Source organism: Rhinolophus sinicus, linkage group LG15, assembly GCF_036562045.2.
Source record: "Rhinolophus sinicus isolate RSC01 linkage group LG15, ASM3656204v1, whole genome shotgun sequence".
Classification (NCBI taxonomy): domain Eukaryota; kingdom Metazoa; phylum Chordata; class Mammalia; order Chiroptera; family Rhinolophidae; genus Rhinolophus; species Rhinolophus sinicus.
In genome coordinates, this window is record NC_133764.1 from 42,581,219 (window position 1) to 42,602,474 (window position 21,256).

Consider the following 21,256-nt stretch of genomic DNA (forward strand, 5'->3'; position numbering starts at 1 on the left):
ACAGGACCCCCTGCCTTTTCAGTCTGGATTTCCCCTTGGTACTGCTTCCCAAGTAGTCACCGCAGCTTCCCTCTTCAGCTATGAATTCAGGACTCTCAGACTATCCGATCCTGACTTTTCCAGGTATCCGCCCAGCGGGCCTAAGTCATCTCAGCCCCCCAGACCCTACTCCCAGGTTCCTGACTTTCCCGCTGGATTGCCCGCGAAGACACACACGTGCGCGTGCGTGTGCACACACACAGAGCTGCCTGATTTGCAAGCACTCATTAGCGTTAAATGCCAAGTTTCAGGAATAACCAGCCTTCTTGGTTACAAGTAAATCGAGATCCCTGCATTAATGCAGTAATGGAAATATAATGAAGGAATTTATTGTCCCTGAAAGACAATATCTGCCACACAAACCCCATGGGGTATCTCCAGACAGTAAGTACAGCTCCACGCCGCTAATTCTTCTGGCCCATAATTATCTCAGGAGGACCGTGACCCTGCAGTTCTCCCTATTAAAAGTATATTTCCTTACAAAATGAACTGTGCTTTATTGAATTGCATCATTTTGATCACTGGAAATTGACATATTGGGCTCATTAGCCAGGAAGTTGGATAGTTAATTTATGAGGTTTCCTTAGAGCCTGTCCCAGACCTCTCATTGAGGGAGCTAAACAGCCCACGATGAGATGGAAGAACGTTACTCTGGCAGAGTTGCGTTATTTTTCTTTCATTACAGAGATAATGAACAGAAAACTTCTCTGGTACAGATACTGCTTCCCACCCCTGGACCCCTCCTCCACCCCAAAATGATTGTGCTTTATTGCAACCTGATACCATTTGATGGGCAAACAGTCTTATTCTGCTCATTAGCACCGTTTTTCGCTTAAAATGCTTCAACTGCTGAGATGAAAAGACGATCTGAGTCTTTGCCTTTATCTTTAATATTTAAAACTGTTCGCACAACCTTTTAAAAATCAAATATTGATGCTGCTACCTGTTGTTCTTCAAAGTGGAGCAATTATACTGCAGTCCCTTCACGGCAAGCCAGTCTTTATTAGAAATGAGAATGTTTGGGAGACAGTTCTTTCCCTCTCCATGGCCTCCCCCTGCCGCCCAGGATGGAAAGCTGGGAAGAGCGTTTGGCTCTTATTAAAGAAATGTGCTGAGGCAGCCACCGGAAAGCACCATGTTGGGGGGCTGGCAAGGGATATGGAGATGCAAAGTGTATCCTCAAAGTAGATTCTGCAAAATAGTATGGCGTCCTTGGACTGTATAGTCTCCTAGGCTCTCAGCCAGTTTGCCCACAGGAAGCCGGCTTCCTTCAACCTCTGAAACCTAGATTCCAGGGGAACAGCGTTCTGTGCAACGGGATGGTTCCACACTGCCCTCTAGTGGCTGTGCCCAGAAGCTATGCGCACCATGCAGTCTTCAACTGCATTCAGAAAACTAGCTCACCCAGCCAGGACCTGCTGTATGCCGCGGGCTGGGGATATTGAGGTGAGCGAGACACGCAGCCTATCCTTAAATTCCTCGTGGTCCTTGGAGGGGAAAAACACATAGGCAGATAATTATAAGGCAACGCGTATGTGTTATTACACAGGCGGAAGTTCAGAATGCCCTGGGAACACAGGGAAGCATCGTCACCACACCTGTGGGGTCTCGAAGGACTTTGAGAAGGAGCTTGCCAAGCAGAAGAGAAGGAAATGTAGGTCAGGGCCTGATTGTGAATGGCCTGCTGTGCCACTGCGAGCCTGTGGGTATGAAGAACCAGGAGACAATTGTAAGCGTTTAGCTGAGATACTGTGTATCACCAGGTTTTAAGATGCACATTTTCTTTTCACGCGTTAGCATCGCTTTGGGATGCGTCCTTCAAACAATGGTGTGTCATCATTTTGTTTGTAGTATTTTCTCTCTTCGTGGCGAAACAAAGTCATGGTGCATTTTAGTCTATGGCATCGAGATTTGAGGAAATACAGTACAATAAGGGCTAAGTCAGGCAGTGGCTGGGGATGGAGAGCAGTTTACAGCGTAAAATAAATGCACAGAATAAGATGAGGTAATGGCTCTGGAGACAGAGAGAAGGGGACTGATTATGGAGGCTTTTAGGTGGTGGAATTTTTTATAATTGTTGAATGATCATATGTCAGAGACAAAGAAGAGGGGAGTTCCTCTATGGGGAGGGGGAAAAAAGAGAGAGAGAGAGAGAGAGCGAGAGAGAGAGAGAGAGAGAGAGAGAAGAAAGAACGGGAAGAAAGTAGTAAAAACTGGTTTTGTTGTGAGTGTTTTAAGTTCTTTGACCATAAAAGCGGTGGGAGAATTACATAACTGAAAGGCGCCGTGAGATCACCTCATTGATTAAAAATTTATGTGGGCTTTCAATGGACTGAAATAACGGAAGTGGGACAGGGAGGGGATCTGGAAAAGGAATGGGTGATTTCTTTTTGGCCCACTGAGTGTAAGATTGTTTTCTGTTTATAGGAAACAGGAGCCCAGCGTTGCGTTTAATTTGTTCTAATTCATCTGGCAAATACACTCTCCTAATATCAGCTCCATCAATTGTACGAATAACTTTGGAGCCACTCAATACTTTTGTCACGGATGAGATGGAATACCATTCGCTTCCCCATACTGGATACCCAGAAAGCTGATTTTAGGATCCACAACAAAGAATCCCCACCCCCACACCACGCACATCCCGGCACCTTCCCTCAGTAGGCATTTTACTATATTAAGGACATAAATTAGCTGTTGTGACTGTGGCTTTGGATCCATACAACGGAGTATCAGTTGTATAAAACTGAGCCACGGGTTTCTGAGACTTTGATTATTGTCGTATTTATCTTCTCATCCCCAAGGTGAGATTCTACCTGGTGTTGTCAGCTACGTACTCATTTTGTTGGGCTTTTCTTGGTTGTTGATTTTTAGGTTTTATTACTATTAGTCAAAGACTGGGGAAGAGGGAGAAGAGGGTTGACGTGGCTGGTGATGGTGGTGGTGGTGATGATGGACAAGACAGAGGAGGCACGAGAGTGGGGGCCCTCTGATATCAAAATGGGGCGAATTGGGAGAACCACATAGAACAGCATACCAGAGGGAAATTAATTCTTAGCAAAAGTGTTGTTTTCTAACATGAGTTCACATTGTAGTGGAAAGAGTGGGACAGATATGTGCTCAAATCGTCCCTCCTTTGCTTACTGGCTGTGTGGTCTAAGCGACTTATTTAACCTCTCAGATCCCAGTGTTCCTTACTGGTCACACAGAGATAGCAACACGCCAGATCTCACAGGCTTTGCTGAAAAGTAAATGAGATGACTTGTGTAAAGCCAGCAGGGCCTGCCTGTCACACGGTGAGTGTCTGGTACCTACAGACAGTTACCTGTGCCACCCCCACCCTGGGTTGCTCATGTTTGAATTACTGCCTCGTCACTTCTGTCATTCCTTTGGCATGCCTTGGATTTTCCATCCCCAGGGCTTCGCTGATGCTACTCCCTATTCCAGGCATCTCTGGACATCCCCATCCTACCATCTCCAAGGTCCATTTCAAATGCCAGCCCCTCTGGGAAACATCTCTGGCACTTCTGCATGGAAGTCATCTCTCCTTCCTCAGAGCCAATAAAGCAGCTCAGTATGCAGTCCACACAGGCTCTTTCATGTATATTATGTCTGACACTTATAGCTCTGTGACCTAGTTATCCTCGCTGAGCCTCAGTTTCTTCATCAAAATGGTGCTGATAAAACTGTGTGCTTCCTGGGCAGTGGCAAAGGTCAAGTTGCTAACGCCTGCCCAGCGGCAGACACGTTGAGCTCAATAGATGCTAGTGATATGAATGTGGTAGTAGCAGCAGTAACTCTAGATGTGACCTCTGGTCAGGAAATGTCATTTCCTTGGTTGCTTGCTTCTAGAAAGGATGTATGCTGTTTCTAGAAATCGGTATCTTTGTTCATGGTCACTTGCGAAGGGCTGCAACAGTAAATGGTCACAGTGGTGAACCCTTTAAAATAAGTGTATGAGGGATGGAGTCCTGTTTGGATGTTGGTTGTGGATGATATTTCTCAGTTTGAGACCCTAAACCTTCCTTCCAGGGCACAGGAGATGTTTGTGCCACTCGCAGAGGCCACTGAGAAACGCACAACGTGAAAACTAGACAACAATGTGAAATCTCAAATATACAGTCATTAACTGACAAGACGAAGAGCTTTGATGAATATAGAATTAATGACTGGCCTCCAAGGTGGGAACAGAGGCCGTCTAATCTTGAGAGGAGGAGGAACAGTGGGATGGAAGCACTTGGGAATTCTCCCATGAGCCCCCAACAAATACACCTGTTAGCTAATGGTTTCCCACTTTGAAATCATTTATCGGTTTATTTCATGATTATCAGATTCAACCAACTTCTTAGGAGGAATGGGAAGAGGTCCATAATTTAGATAATGGGACATATTATACATCCCTAATAAATAGTGCTAGGCCATGTATTACTGGGTTTCAAGGTCAGTAGACTCTAACTTCCAACCCAGGTGACTGTCATTTGTCTGCTCCTATACACTGTCGCCCCATAAAATTGGTGATATGAATCACACAGAGAGACAAAGAGAGAAGAGAAAAACCTGAATAGATAGGGAAGTCTCTACTTGGATGGGAAAAAGATACAAGTTCCTGGAACTTTTTCCTAATTTATTCCTGGGGTGTTCAGCGCTCCACAGAGTATATAGCACCCCCCAAAGCTGCCCAGTCAGCCCACGCCCTAATATAGTTCTGCTTGCATGAGGGAGAACAGGTTGGAAAAGAAGGCTGACCCCGCCACACTGTTCAGTATGGTAGCTACTAACCAACCACATGTGGTTACTGAGTACTAGTACTTGAAATGTGGTGAATCCGAATTCGGATGTGCTCTGAATGGAAAATATAATACCTACTGAATGTCAGAGACATCATGAAAAAAGATTGTAAAACATCCCATTAATAATTTTAGTACAGGTTACATGTTAAAATAATTTCTGGGGTATGTCGGGTTAAATGAAATATTCTCTTTTTTAATTGAAGTACAGTTGGCATACAGCAGCCTATTGGTTTCAGGTGTACGTCATAGTGATTCTATATTTATGTACATTACAAAATGATTACTACAGTAAGTCTAATTACCATATCTCACCATACAAAATTATTACAATATTATTGACTACATTCCCTATGCTGTATATTACATCTCCATGACTTATTTATTTTATAATTGGAAGTTTATACCTCCTAATCTTGTTCACCTATTTCACTCACCTTCCCAACCCCTCCCCCCTCTAGTAATCACCAGTTTGTTGTTTCCTGTATCTGTGAGTCCATTTCTTTTTTGTTTTGTTTCCTTGCTTCTTTTGTTTTTTAGATTCCACGTATAAGTGAAATCATCCAGTATTTGTCTTTCTCTGTCTGACTTACTTCACATAGCATAATACCCTCTAGGTCCATCCATGCTGTTGCAAATGGCAAGATTTTATTCTTTTTTATGGCTGTGTAATACGCCATTGTATATACAGTTGGGCCTTGAACAACGCAAGGGTTTGGGGGCTGACGCCTCCACACATTCGAAAAGCCACTTAAAACTTTGACATTCCAAAAACTCAGCTAGTAATGGCCTACTGTTGATAGAGCCTTACGGATACCAGAAAAAGTCGATTAACACATATTCTGTATGCTATATATAGTATAGACTGTATTTTTACAATAATGTAAGCTAGAGAAAAGAAAATGTTATTAAGAAACTCAGAAGGAAGAGAGGGTAAATTTGCTGTATTTATTGAAAAACGAAATCATGCATAAATGGACCCACCACACAGTTCAAACCTGTGTTGTTCAAGGGTCACTGTATATACCACGTCTTCTTTATCCATTCATCAATCAATGGAAGTATAGTCTTAATGTTAATATCACTGTGTTGGTTTTCTTTAAATGTAGCCACTAAAAAATTTAAAATTGCAAACGTAGCTTGCTTTCTATTACTATTTCTAGTGGACAGCTGCTCTAGACTAGCTCCTGGGCCCACATCATGACAGTTGTACCACAACCCAGATTTAGTGTCAGGTGTGATTGCCTACAGAGTAACTTATTTCATTTTAAAAATCATTTTGTTTTCTTTGAAAATGTGAACAATACAAAAGGGCACAAGGTGAAAAGTGAGTCTGGTAGCCCTGTTCCTCCTTTCCCAATTCTCCCCTGGAGGCAAGCGTCTCCCCAGTGATCTATATACCCTTCCAGAGATACCCAAGAAATGGTACCCCATAGTCTCTGCCACTCCCTGTTATCTTACACTTCACCTGTCTCACCTGTTTACATTACCTGCTGACCACTGTGGGTATTGAGTATGTCCTAGATGGTGGCAGTTTGCAGTGGAGCAGACTCCACAGGAGTAAGGAACCTGGGACAGAAATGTGAAATAATTACCCTGTGAAGAATGAACTAAGGGATTCGCTATCCGATTATCTCCCAAACATTTGTTACCTCTAATATCGTTGACAAAATGGCATCAAGGATTCCAACATGACCAGTGGGACCAGTAGCATCCACATGGAGGCCTGTTAAGAAAGTGATCTATGTGCTCTGCTAATACCTGTGTCCCATTGTCCCACCGGGCGCTCCTTAAAGGGCTTTTTCCTCTTTGGAGATGAAATAACTGGATATAGGGAGTTATTTCCCTACAGCCTTGTGAATCAGGGATTAGAATAAAGGACTTTAAGCTAGAGATAACTTTTCTAGGGCAAGTTTTAATATATTAATTAAGGTGGCCTAACCTTGAATTTTCACAGTTTAGGGGAAACTGGTGGCCGAACTGGGCAAGGCTAAGGTCTAGGTGAAGGGCTTCAGTTCCAACAGCTATGTGTGGCAAGAACATGCCCAGCCTAATGCCAGCACCTGCCCAATGTCCCCTTGAGGAAGACAGAGGATGAGGAGCTTCCCCTCCACATAGCCCACACCTTTGTGGGCAAGGCAACTTCTTTCATACCTGTTCTTTGTTCCTCTTGTCATAACCACCAGCACCAATCATATTCAAGAGATGCTTTGCTGCGGTTCCTGCCAGCAACTCTGGAGCATCAGCAAACAAATTAGCCATGGTTTGAAGAGTCAATATTACCATACATAGGTTCAGTTTTTATCTTAATAATAATAGGATCAATATCATCATGAGCAGCACATGTGATCACTTCATCTGGTTTTTCAATAGTAACTCCAAAATCCCAGGCTCTTCGCATAGCAAAGCAGACTGAGTCAGATACATGGGCTTCAGAAAGACTGGAATAAACTTAGCATTGCTAAGGAAGAAGCCTCTATCCACCCTCCAGGGTTAAGTATGGTGGGTGAGATCTTGGAAGTACTTCTTCAACCCTCCTACACAACTCCATCTATGGTAACTCAAAGCAGATTTTGCTGGTCAAGTTTCATTTTCTTCCTTACCCACATCTCAGCCACTTTCTTCCTAACAGGCCCCACCCACGAGCTCCAAATATTTATCTTCTGCTTTCTTTGAAAGCTGCATTGCAAAAATGCCTTCTCCTAATGCTCCATATCCTTTGCCTCCATCTCTCTTCTCAACATCTAATCTCCTCCATTTCTAATCATTGCTCTGAAATCTACATAGCATAAAACATATGGGCAAGCACTGAGAATAGCCCCACACACAAATGAACAGCATCATGTAAATGGTATGTCCAGATGTCTGGCGGAAGTTTCTTCTATTTTTCTGTGGGTTATGGTATGCGTGTATACACACCCTTAGTACTGGAGCGTCTCTAACTCTGTGTCGGTATGCTCACCATACAATAATGTAAAGGGAAACAAAAGAATAAGAGGAAGGAGAGATATGCTGCACAGAACAAGGAACAGAATCAGTTGGTTGATGTCTAGTCGTGGGTCTGCCACTTGTACAATCCTAGACAAGTCTCTTGACCTTTCTGTGTCTCAGTTTCCTAGTTGATTAAGAGGTTGGGCTTGATTATCTCTGAAGTCCCTTTAGCTCTAGAATCCATACTACCATAATTTTGCAAATCAGTGTATATGCTACGCTGCAGTGAGGCCAATGATTTGACTCCAGTTTCTCCTTGCACTGATGCCTGCAGAGTGCATATGGGAATAAGCAACCCACTGGCTTCTTGCAGTCCGCTTTACAAATCAACCCTTTAGCATCTTGAGCTACTCTGCAGGAACCCAGACTAAGTGGTGTTCTTAAATCTCTTAGGCTCACTAATGACATTCAAAGAAGACCTTTACACACCTCAGCAGAGCAGTCAGAGATACACAATAGGAAACCTCAGTTGCAAAGAAAGGACATCAATTTATATGACATGGTTGTTGGACCTTCTTCACCAACATCATGGGCTCTGCCACCCAGTTGTTAAGCTGACACTAGGATGGGCAGCTGTGATCCACCTCTCAACTCCCAACAAGCAGAGACTGGATTTCAGCTGCTGTCCTGTGTCGAGAAACTCCCAAAAGTATTCTGGCCAGGCCTCCTCAGATTAAACCCAACCTGGTACATCCGTGGAGACAATATATTTGGGCTTTAAGAGTTTATCCCCCACCCCAGAAGTTACTTGTAAGCTACATGATTTCTCCAACATTCTTTCCACCAGCTTCTGACTTCTTCTCTTTCAAGAGCTGTAGAATTTGGAATGAAGCAGGCCTGGGCTGGAATTCTGGCTCTGCCAATTTCTAACTGTGGAGCTTTGGGTAGTCATTTAACCCCTTTGAGCCTCCTTCTCTTCCTCTGTGAAATATGGATAAAATGCCTTCCTCACATGGGCAGCGCAAGGATTAAATGAAGCTACTAAGTACAAGGTCTGAAATACACCATAATCACCGCTGTTGTTGTATATGATAGGGTTACATCCATCAGACCAATGTGTTCCCTCAAATTATACTAAAAGACAATCTACTCCGTAAGACTGTACCCTAAAGGCAAGAATGCCAGGACTCCTCTGTTACGAGTGAGCAGGGCCTGTGCCAACTCCATATAGAAAAAGAAAGAAAAAGACCATTATGGAATTTCTAAAGGTTCCAGGGTCACTGAGAGACGGACTGTAGCCTCTCTGTGGTGGCTTTGAGATGGGAAGACCATGGGCTTTGCGTCATAAAAATTTCTTTTGAGGTCCAGTTCCATCACTTGTTCCCCTTGCACCTTTAAGTAGAATTTGTAGCCTATTGGTACCGAGATTCCTGATCTGAAAAGTGGCACACCGTCTGACACATGGTGAGTCCTCAGAATTTGTGAACGCCCTCCACCCTGCCTGTCCTCACTAACTGTGTTGAGAATGAAGTAGGTCTGTGCAAGTCAGATGGCCAGCTCTTCCTTTTACACAATTGGCATTCTTTTTCCTCTACTCCATTTGTAGTGTTACATTTCCATTTAAGCTGTGGGGAATTACCTCTGAGTATATTAGAGGAAATATGGGTCAGACTGCCTTGAGAAAGAATATAATGGAAACCTCACATAAGCTCTGTATCACACCAAGCATGTAACTACTTATGGAATCTTTTGGAATTTCTGAAGGTAAGGTTTATTCATGCTTAGCTGTTTGCAATAAACATCAACACTACTAGTGCTATTTCCATGAAACCAAAAGATCTTCCATATGTTTATTTTGTGAATTGGGTCTTTGAATAAAAAGATATACCTCCTCTTTTTTTTCCATCTGGAAAGAGGAAGTTAGAAAACATGAGGGACTTAGACCAGAATCATCTCTGAGATCCCATGTGGATTCAAGAATAAATATACCTTGTTATGTACATAGCTTTTGACAAGAAAAATTAAATTGTTTCTTTACAGTTGTTCTATAATTCAGAAGCGCATTATTTCAAACTCACTCTCCTGCATGACTGAAATTTGGAGAACAGTTTTTAGTACAGCTGACTTTTTAAATTATGTCATGTAAAAAATATTATATATATAATATTATGTATATCAACCTGTTATGTGTGATATCAGCACAACTGGTTGAGAGCTATTTAAATAAGATGCAGTAAAGAAAGCAAATGGATTTGAGGATAAGTATGATGATTAAGTTTGTATGTTAACTTGGCTGGGCCAATATTTGGTCAGATATTATTCTGTATGTTTCTGTGAGGGTGTTTTTGGATGAACTAAACATTTGAATCTGTGAACTTTGAATAAAGCAGATTGCTCATCATGATATGGGTGGGCCTCGCCCAATCAGTTGAAAGCCAGACTAGAACCAAAAGACGAGCCTTCCTGGAACAAGAAGGAATTCTGCAGCAGGCAGCCTCTGGATTTGGCTCTTCTCCAGTCCTGCAGCCGCCAAACCAACCCAAAGACTTTGGAATTGCCAGCCTCCATAATCACACAAGCCACTTCCTTAAAATAAATATCTTTCTATATGTATGTATACATCCTATTGATTCTGTTTCTCTAGAGACAATAAATAATCCCAAATGCCTTCAACTCTAAACCATTGTCGGGTTCCTACACCATCGACCCATATGGGAAGAAAATCTGTCATATTGCGTTGCATTGTTAAGAAATCAGCTGTGCAGTCAAATAATTTCCAGTGGTGAAAAGCACAGACCTAAGAGCCAGAGGTGTGTGGGGTTAAGCCCTGGCTACCCCGTGGGTGGGCTGTTTGCCTCTAGGCAGGAAAACACCACAGAGGCCCGGAGGCACAGGTTTGCCCTGTGGGACGCCTCCGCTCCACGTGTGGTGTTAGCCTAATATGTCCCCATCCAAGAGGAAGCAAGTGGTGTGGCTCTGAGTATCACGCTGTTTTTGGTGCTGGGTTTGGTGAGGGAGACATTATGAGGATTCATTCATTTCAGGTTCAGAACTTAGCACCATGTCCGATACCAGGTGAGGATTCCAAACCAAGATGTCCACTGTTACGAACAGGATTGTTGCTGATTTTCAAAGAATGAAAATTCTCCTTACCTTAAAAGCACACTGGGGAAATTTGTTTCCCGCTAATAGAGCAGTGTCACCAGAATGAAAGAGGAGATGAGTCTATTAATAAGAGTCCCTGACTAATTGTGAGCTGCTGCAAAACACTGTATTTGCTATGCGACGACATCCAATTTTACAAAATGAATGAGCAGGGATGGGGGGGTAAATGTTTTGCTTTACAGAAGAACACATTGCTTTTAGATGGTTTCACGTTTTCAAGATACTATTACTTGACCTGTAATCTTGACTGGCGTATCTAGGGAGCATCCATTACCCACCTCCCTCGGTACACATAGCCCCACCCAGTGTCAAACCATTGGAAATGTCTGCAGGTGAAGAAACTGGGGGACTTCTGTGACCTCCGGGTTTCTCCAGGCCTCCAGCCCAGCGTCGATTCCAATCCTCTACATTCCTGAAAAAGAATCTCTCTGCCTCTGCCCCTGCCCTGAAGCTCCCGCCTGGAAAAGAAAGGAAAATCCCTGACCTGGTTTCCATCTGAAATGAACTGAGATACTTGCATTTGCTCTCATCAGGATCCTGAGACTTGGAATCAGAAGACCTGGGTTTGCCCCCACTGCCAGCTGTGCCATCCTGGAAAAGTCACTGAGCATTCACCAACTGCACTTAATTCCCTCATTTGTAAAATGGGCATCATATACATCTCTCGTCTCATTTTGCAGTGGATTAAAATATAGCAAAAAGGAGCACTGTGAGGCAGCCGGAGGCAACCTGGATATCTCCTGCAGCATCAACTTCTCCATTCGGCTCTGTTTCCTGGTCTGCATCGTACAACTTTTTTCAACGCACTGTGCACCAAAGTAGTTCATTGGAAACACAGTAATTAGCATTACAGATGAAATGACACTGGTGCAGTGTTAATTACTACAGTGCAGATGTACCATTAGATATCATACATAATGTTGTCAAGCCTTTATTTTTAAATTAAAGTGCAACAAACCATACCCTGGCTACACAGCTTCTTTTGATTAATACAAATTAATGTTATGCCGATGTCTAGGGAAAGGGGGGGACATGGGGGTGTTGCATCTAATTGTAAGAACACACAGACGAATGGTAGGATTTTAGATGGATTCCCCATAACTTCCTTCCCCCACTCTGGTCTCTACATAATGGAGAGTGTGAGGTCCATGAGGGCAGGGACTGTGCCTGGTTCTATGGCACACAATTCTCAGACCCTAACACATAGTCACATACATTGAATATTTTATGAATTGCTGACAAAAGAATGAATGAATGAATGAATGAATGAATGAATGAATGAATGAATACAGAGCCAGGTAAGCAGAAGAGGTGTGGAAGTGGAGTGGAGGAACTAGAAGGAATAATGGTGTATTCCTGATTACCCTGGTTTTGTGTTTGCTTCGTGGCCTTTAAAACGATCATGACTGCTCCCCACCCCTGGAGCTTTAAAATCTGAAATGGTAGATGAGTGAGTCATCACAATATACAAAAGTCAGCGAAAGTTCTTCATTGTGATGTTCCGCAAGCAGCACTATATTCCACTGGGTTCTGGGAAGTCGGGAAGATCAACCTGGGTCCTTTCGCATCAGCGAGGCACCCATGCAATAAGTCAAAAGTAAGGGAAGGAAGAGAAGGAAAATTACATGTCTCATTTATTTAATTCTCACAACAACCTCATGGGGGATAGTCCCCCCCTTTTTTATTGTGGTAAAAGACACATATGAAATTTACCATCCTACCCATTTTTACGGGTGCAATTTTGGTGTTATTAAGTTAAACACTCATATTGTTGTGCAACCATCACCACTATCGCGATACCTTCAGAACTCTTTTCACGTTGCAAAACTGACTCCCTGTACCCATTAAGCAATAACTCCCCATTCCTCCCTCCCCGCAGGCCCTGGCGTCCACCGTTGTACTTTCTATTGCTGTGATTTTGACTATTCTAGGTACCTCATATACATGGAATCCATTTGCATTTAAAGTAATTACTGATGAGGAGAAATTTATTTCTATCATTTGGATATTTGTTTTCTGTATGCCCTATAGCTTTTTTATTCCTCATTTTCTTGGGGGAAATTTTCATGTCTCTACTTTACAGTTAAAGAAACTGAGGATTCAAGAAGTGTACTGAACTATCCAAGGCAGATTGGGAATCTCTGGACTCAAGAGTCCTTGATTTTTCCATCGTCTATGTGCCCGTGTGTTTTCTGAGTACTGGGAAAATGCAGACAAGCATATGACATGGTCCTGTCTTGCTTCAGGGGGGCAACAGTTTTCTTAGGAACGTTACACAGACACAGATGAAAGGATTTCTACAAGTGCAGGGAAGCCCAAGATACCTGCCCAATGGGACAAAACATACCCTGTAAGAATTCAGAACAGCTCCTCTTATCCTGACTCGCTTACCATAAGTGCCCGTGGGTGTTACTGGTTGAATCTCATGGTTCTGTTCTTTACGTCATTTGAAAGGAATTAGATCTAGTCCTGCTCTGTGGGATCTACTGTCCACAGCAGATGGATTTGGCACTAGATAGTAAGCACTGTGAAAATGAGTACACCATTATACCCAGAATTTGTCTAATGAAATACCTGTTTTAGTTAAAATATCTATGAGGAGGCGCATTGCTTTTTTTTTTTTTTTTTTTACAATAGCGAAAAAGTGGAGGAGATGTGAAGATTTAACAATAAGTTACATATTTGTATTTTTATAGTGGGATATTATGCAACCATTTCAAAGTTAGTGAAAAATAATGTATATTTATTATGTTATATATTAATACTATAATAATATATCATATGCTTATATATTTATATATAAAGTTACATATGTGAAAAACCATGTATTATTCACACATAAAATGATGTCATTGAAATATGTGTATATATAGTTATGGGTGTGAAGAATATATATACCAAAATATTAGCGGTGATTATTGGTAAAGTGGCACTGTGGCTGATTTTTATTCCCTTGAGCTGTTTTATTATCTTCTAAACCATATATAGTGCCCGTATATTATCTTAATAATTAGAAAAAAATAAATTTTGCTTAAAGATGGATGCAATGTCAAACATAAATGTATCTCTAACCATTTTACTGTAAAGGAAGTCATGAATTGGAAAATGAAAAATGACAATTTCCCATTATTTCATATTGACTAAATATCTATTTATTTGAGAACGGAGAACAGGAATGGAGTTTTTGACAGGGAGTATTTGGTTGCAAGGACTAGGTAACTTAAGAAACAAATTAATTTATTGTTAAAATACCTGAGAAGGTACAGCTCAGGCTTCGTGAAGAAACTGGAATAAGGAGGTGCAAAGGGTTTTTGAAGGTCAAGTAGTTATTCTCTCCAATTCTCTTTCTCTCTATGCATAGTTTCCTCTGTCACTGTTGGCACATCTGCGTTTTTTTCTCTCTCTCAGATCTGACTTTCCAGCTGCTTAGCAGGTTGACTGTCTGAGCCCCATATGACTCTAGTTCAGGCACTCAACAGAGACTATCCAGAGTTTCTGTTGATTGTTCCAGATTCATAGGAGAGAAAAGATGATTGACTTAGTGTGTATCATTTAGCTTTTGTTGCTACATGACTGACGGCCCCCAAACTTGGAGACTTACAACAACCAATTATTTCACTACTAAGGCAGTGAGAAGTTCTTCGGGTCTGGGCCAGGCTAAGCTGATCTTGGCTGGGCCAGTCAGCTCCTGGCTGAACCATGGAATGGCTAGGCTAGGATGGCTTCTCTTGGGATGGCTCTCCTCACTATGGTATCATCTTCCAGCAGGTTAGCCCAGGCTTGTTTGCATGGTGGCCTCAAGGTTCCAAGAAGCAGCAAGAAAGCATGCAAGGCCTCTAGAAGCCTACTCTCAGGACTGGCATATTATATCCACATGCTATTGGCCAAAGCAAGTGATAAGGCCAGCCTAGATTCAAAGGGGGAAGAAATAGACCCCTATCTTGATGGGAACAGCTACAAAGTCACATTGTAAAGAGTGCAGTTCCAGGGAGGGGAAGAAATCGGGCCATTTTTGCAGTGTGCACATAATCTACCAGGGACCCAGACTGACACAGGCTCTATCTTGTGGCTGCACCACATTTCCATGCACCCACATCACCCACCTGGTTGATGTATCAGGGGAAGAGAGAGACTGAGGATCTGTGCATAAGCTTTTTGTTGTTTCAGCCTGGAAGTGACTCTTGGCATGTCCCTTCCATAGCCCATGACCAACACCAGTCACATGGGCTCCACCTTATAGCAAGACGGCAGAATAATGAGTCAGTGGAGTATTTGGCAAGCATCCTGTCTCTGCCGCAGTGAGCAGTCCACAGAACTAACTGGTCATTCACAAGACTAGTATCAAAAAGGTGGGGGGAAGGTAAGGTGAGTGCTATAAAGGTCTCAGAAGTTATGTGAAGCCCTTACAGAATCCATAGGGCAGAAGGATGGGCCCAAAGGAGTCAGAGTAATCAGGAAGAAAATCCAAGGAGCTCAGCATCCAAGAGCCCAGAAACATCCTACCCAGACCCATTCAAAATCTTCCTCACAGTTTCTGTCTGCTCCTTGAGCTAAGCCAACCCTGGAGACTAACGCAGTAGAGTCACGGGTAGGAATCTGTGTTCTAGAATCAAGTATTGAGAGGTGCTAAAGTTATAGTCAGGAAAATGAAGCTGAACATCAAGTTCAAAGGAGAAAGAAGGACATGAAACGCTGAGCAGCAAGGTTAGCGGCTTGAATGAGCTGAAGCGAGATGGAATCGGGAGTAAGGAGTAAGTCTGGGGATCTGTGAAACAGGGAGCTTGTATGAATCTCTCTAGCATAGCACTGAGGCCACTGCTATGAGGAAGGATCTGAGCCCTCGTTCTGTGCGCTGTCTGGTTGCAGGGGCGAGAGAGGTAGCTAACCAAGACACATCCGACTGGATGCTTAAGACTTCAGATCTAAGCCTTCGGTCTCCCACTAGAGTTTTCTCATCACCCATTTTGGCTTCCTTGTCTCTCATTTGGCCTTTGTATCATCTCATCCCTACTAACTGCTTCCTGCAGTTTCTCACACCTGAGATTTTAAGTTTTACAGCTTCTCTACTTTCCAAATATTTATGGTAAGAAGACAAGTTAATTTTTTTATAAGCTGCAATGTCCAAAATATTAGTCACAGTGGATGAGGTCTCCTTTGAGTTTCTACCTCAACTTCCTAAACGATGTGGTGTATGCCTCACAGAAAGTACCACAGAATCCAGGCAGGGCAGGAATGCCCTCTGGGGAGACTGCCACTCCCTACTCCACATGTGGGTTTAGCCTAATGTCTTCCCATCAAGAGGAAGCAAAAGGCATTGATCTAAGCACCATGCTGGGTAGGGTGAGAAATGGAAGGAGGAGAGCTTTGCTTACCTGTTGCCCGTTGCCTTGCAGGTCAGTGGGACCATGTACAACACTGGAAGACACGTGTCCCTGCGCCTGGACAAGGAGCACTTGGTCAACATCTCAGGAGGGCCCATGACATACAGCCACCGGCTGGAGGAAATACGGCTCCACTTCGGGAGTGAGGATAGCCAAGGGTCGGAGCACCTCCTCAACGGCCAAGCCTTCTCTGGGGAGGTAAGTGGGGTTGTTGAAGTACTAAGGTTGAGTGCTAATTAATAAGCTGTGGTGCCTATTTATATGCGTGGTGGGATAACAAATTGAAAGATTTCTCCTGAATCTATGAAATCAGGTCCTAGGCTCCTTTCTCCATCTGTTTTGCAAGCTGACATGGCAGTCTATGAGAAGCTTCCACTGTTTTCCAGGGAAGACCACAATCAAACGATATTTTCTCTCAGACCTTGGTGTACCTGTCTCGTGACTCATGCCCTACAATATCTCTGGAGCATTATTTCAACCCCAAACCCTTACCTGTCATGGACATCTTCACTTACTCCTATCTGGGCCATCAGCCTCTCACATGTCACGTATGATAGTATAGATTCCGTAATTCTCCCTTCTGGTAGAACGGGTCTTATTTGCACAAAACTATAATCTACGGTGAAATAAATGTCAGGCAACTAACAAGTCTGCCTGAGTTTGTGCAGAATGGAAATGTCATCATGTGCAACCATTAACAGTAAGAGTCACTGTGTGCCACCATGAATGCAGACAGAGCAGGCCACAGCAGTGAGCCGAACCAGCCTCAATTACAGGATGAGAGCTACAGTTTAAGCAGATGGCATCTGTGTTGTGATACTTGACAGGCAGAGCAAAGTTTATTTGACCTGTTTTACCTCTGTTGACAGTGGTTATCAACTAGGGGTCAGGAGCCCTTATATGCTAAATATCCTATAGCCAGGTTTCTGTTTAAGAGTCCTCAGTAACTGATATCAAGACAGCTTTGAAATAACAGAAGTGTGTGTCTCATTATCGACTTGGTCTTGTTAGGTTTTTTAATCAAGAGCATATTTAAACCTGGCGTTGTTTTTAATATAGTAAGGCCATACATTGAGAAAGAGATGCACAGTCTTAATGAGTCCAGTGGCCAGATTTTAAAGATTGTTCAAAACACATCAACTGAGAACCTACCTAGATTTTCTGCTAGTTACCAGGGATACAGAGATTTTGGGGGGGAAAAAAAAAAACAGAGCTCCTACCACAGGGGAGCTCAAAGAATGCTATATTCAAATCATTAAAGTACAATGTCGTGCTGTAATGGAGATGTACCAAGGTCCTGGCCAACTCAAAAGAACTGACAAATTTTACTTGAAGGAGTCAGGGGAAACTTCATAGACGAGATGCCCTTTGAACTGGGCTGAGAAGACGGGCAAGGCAGAACAATTTTAAAAGCATCAGATTTAGAGGCAAATAACCTGAGTTTGTACCTCCTGCTTTGATACACACTAATTGTGTGATCTTGAGATGGTTACTTATCCTTCCTTCTAAGGCTGAGTTAGATGGCTCACAAAGTTGTTTTGGAAATTAAGTGGGATTCCAGATTTGAGGAGCAGTAGTACTCAATAGTTGATAGCAAAGATAAAGTAGGAAATAAGGGAAGCAAAGATACCAAGGTGTGTCAGAGCACTGTGTGTTTGGGGAAGTGACAGGTAGATTTCATCTGTGATCTATTAGTAATGGCTGCACAGAGGACAGAATTGAACTGGAATATGAGTCTCCTTCCTGGATCTGTAGGGATAAAAATGCTAGGATTGATTAGGGATGTCTGCCAAAGGCACTGTAATGGGAAACTCTCAGAAGTTACTGAGCCCATGTTTCCCAGAAAAAAAGACCTAGCCAGGCAATCAGCTCTAATGCATCTTTTGGAGCAAAAATTAGTATAAGACCTGGTATTATCTTATTTTCAGGGAAACAAGGTCCTAGATTAGAATATGGCAACAACTCATGAGTTGAGAGTGACTGGAGACTGCCAGTCCAAATTAGAAAAGATTCAAAATTAGATAAACTCTTCCTTTTAAAAACACATGTTATTTTAAGATTTGTGATTCTTTTATTTGTTGACGTGCTCATTTATTTGTTGCTGTTATTTTTTGTTTTTTCCCCCACTGTACTGTTGTATTCCCGTGCCTATCACAATATTGCCTCAGAGTAAAAACGAATGTATGAATGAATTTATTCAATGAATGAGTGAAAACATATAGATGGTTACTTGGCTAAAATCTAACATTGTAGAATTCCTTAGAGTTGCTTGTTTCTTCAATATGTAATAAGGGTGCTTTGTCATTTGTATATGAACTATAATTTGGGGGTAAATGAGTGTTTCCAAAATCCTTAAGGGAAACATGTAACAATTTGATCTATCAATGCATTAATTTTATTAGACACACCCCAGACCACAGGTATCAGATACACTAGGAATAGCATTTTAAAAGCTCCCAGGAGATTCTGATGAGGAGATTTGTCAAGCACTCCCTCAATCATACATTATTAAGTGTTCTCAATGAAGAAAGCATTTAAACACAGTTGCAAATCAGAGTCAACTGAGGATCATTGTCAAAATACTCACATTTCAGTCCTTCTCCCAAAGCAACTGTATCAAAGTCTTCCGGAGTGGGGTCCAGGAATGCGCATTTGTAAAAATTCCCCCACTGCACCAGTTTCAGCTCAGGCTCTGCCGGAATTATCCCAGTTTTTGTAAACAATGAGGACTTAATCAACAAAACAGAAAAATTTGAAAAGGGGCACCCTTAGGTAGTTGCCCCCTGGAAATGGCAAAGCTGGGTGCTCTCTAGTCGGATGGGATTTGGAGAACAGCTTCCCAAGCAGGTAGCCACACACACATCCATTGTTCCAAGGCAAACTTGAGCATTAGCCTCAGCATAAGTACAGTTAGACCTTGTGCCTGGGTTGACCACAGCAGCTGTAGCATATTTCTTTACAAGCTCCTCGGTCTCAGTCTGAGTGGTCTTAGTGTGACTGGCCTATAAACTGATGTCAGTTTAGGTGCAAGAAATCAGAAAGTTGGGACCACCAAAACAATGTCATACAAAAAGTTGGACAGTCATTTGTCCTTTGAGCTAGTGAAAGGGCTTTAGTGAACAAGAAAATTTGGTGTCTTCTTTGTGGTATGAGGGAAAAGACCTAGGGTCAGTGGGTGGAAATTCCAGAAAGGCAGAGTTCAGCTAAATGTATGTTCTAACAATGAGAGCTATCAAACGATGGAATGAGTTTGCCTCTGAAAATAGTGAATTCCCATCACTGGAATGATTAAACATGGAATGGAATTTGAGGACTTCATAAAAGTGATTCATGTCCTTTTAGTTTGAATGCACCTTCTAACACCGAAATTCTACACAATCCATGATTTCCTTACAGAAAGTGTCCACCGATCTGATTACACTGACAGTCAGCCCCAGTTAAAGTAAATACACCCCATCTTGTAGGTGAATGTTTTATTTTTATTTTGTGCTAGCTTCAAAGCCACCTTTGGTCTTTGCTTTTGGCTATCCACTGAGAAGACCCAAGTAGACACTTCAAGCAGCAAAGCATGTGTTTATTTTGTTGACAATGAATAATCACGTTGCCATCTGCCCCATCTATCATTGCTGATCGTGATAAGTCAATTAATGCCAAGCATTTTCCTTGGCACCGTCGTTATCTGAAGAGCTGCAGATTAATTGCAGGCTTGTCGAGTGAGGTTATTGTAATTGATTGTAATCATTTGCTTTGTTTTATAAAGCTGCGTGGATGTGCAATACAGTCAGCAACTGTGTTTTTATAAAAATCATTCATGTCCTACACAGAGAACTCCTGGATGCCTTGTTTGGGGGTTGGTGATAAATGAGCACATTCAGGGATTCAAATGTCTTGATTTTTTTAAGAAGCAAAAATTGACTGTTTTTAATAAGTAAGACCCGTAGCTTGCTAATCATGTCTAAGTGGTGAGATTAATGTCCAGTATGAAAGCAGGGTATTTATGAAAAGAAGCAAATACATTAAACAGGCAAAAGATAGCATTTGAAAAGAATCATGCCTGTGGATTAAGTTGCGGTTGTGAGGCCAGACAAGAAGAATCTTCCTATTATTTGGGGGACATTGGAAATATTTATTTTGAAAACCTTGCTTAAATGCTTCTTTTGAAAGGGGTGAGGAGGTACACTGAGAACCGTACCAGCCATTTCCCCGGGGCACCTTGGCCAGGGCATCCTGTTGATTGTACCCACTCTTCACGTGGCTATTGTGCTTCTCTTGTGTGTGGAGCACCACAGCCCAGCTCCTGCCCAGAGAAGCAAACAGTCTATTGAGAGATACGTATATTTATAATACAACGTAATGCGGATTATAGTTGAGGATTGTTCCAGAAGAGGATTATGAAATAGCTCTCTCTGGATTCTGTGAAGGAGAGAATGGATGAACAGCTGTGTGACCTGACACAGTTGCCGCTCCTTCTGAAAGTGGGGTAGAAACGCATCAATCCGTCAAGTCTCAGCATCCTGAGTCACTGATTCTGCTCAAACACATCTGAGGGAGGAAAAAGTCCATAACTGTTGCTATGGTGACGTAGATAAGATTTGTTTAATTAAAAGGGGGGAATTAAAGTCACGCGTGAAATATGTATATATTTAGCAGCTCCGAATCAAAATATAGAAAGCAATTATCTCAGAGCCGACAACTGAGACTAAACAACAGAAAAAGCAGGCCTGGTCCTCTTAAAGGAATCAATGATTTGCATTATTGAGAGACTGGTTTCATTAAAGCGACACAAATTTGTAGGAATAAGCAACTACCACCAAACTGTCCTGAAGTGTGCTAGGGTATGAAAAATGCTGAGGAGCATGCAAGTGAGAACCAAGGCCCATCAGGCACTGACTAGCTCTGGTAGGAAGTGCTCCAGCCACTTAATTAGTGCTTTGCTGGAAGGCTGGGACCTCC

General features: G+C 42.4%; 1 protein-coding gene across 1 annotated transcript in view; it reads left to right on the top strand.

Moving 5' to 3' along the window:
- The window catches only part of CA10 (carbonic anhydrase 10), a 448,736-nt gene that overhangs the window by 326,308 nt on the left and 101,172 nt on the right, over positions 1 to 21,256 (top strand). Inside the window, exon 5 of the mRNA XM_019731018.2 lies at positions 16,316 to 16,501. Coding sequence (XP_019586577.1) covers positions 16,316 to 16,501 — 186 coding nt within the window. The remainder of the gene's footprint in view (positions 1 to 16,315; positions 16,502 to 21,256) is intronic.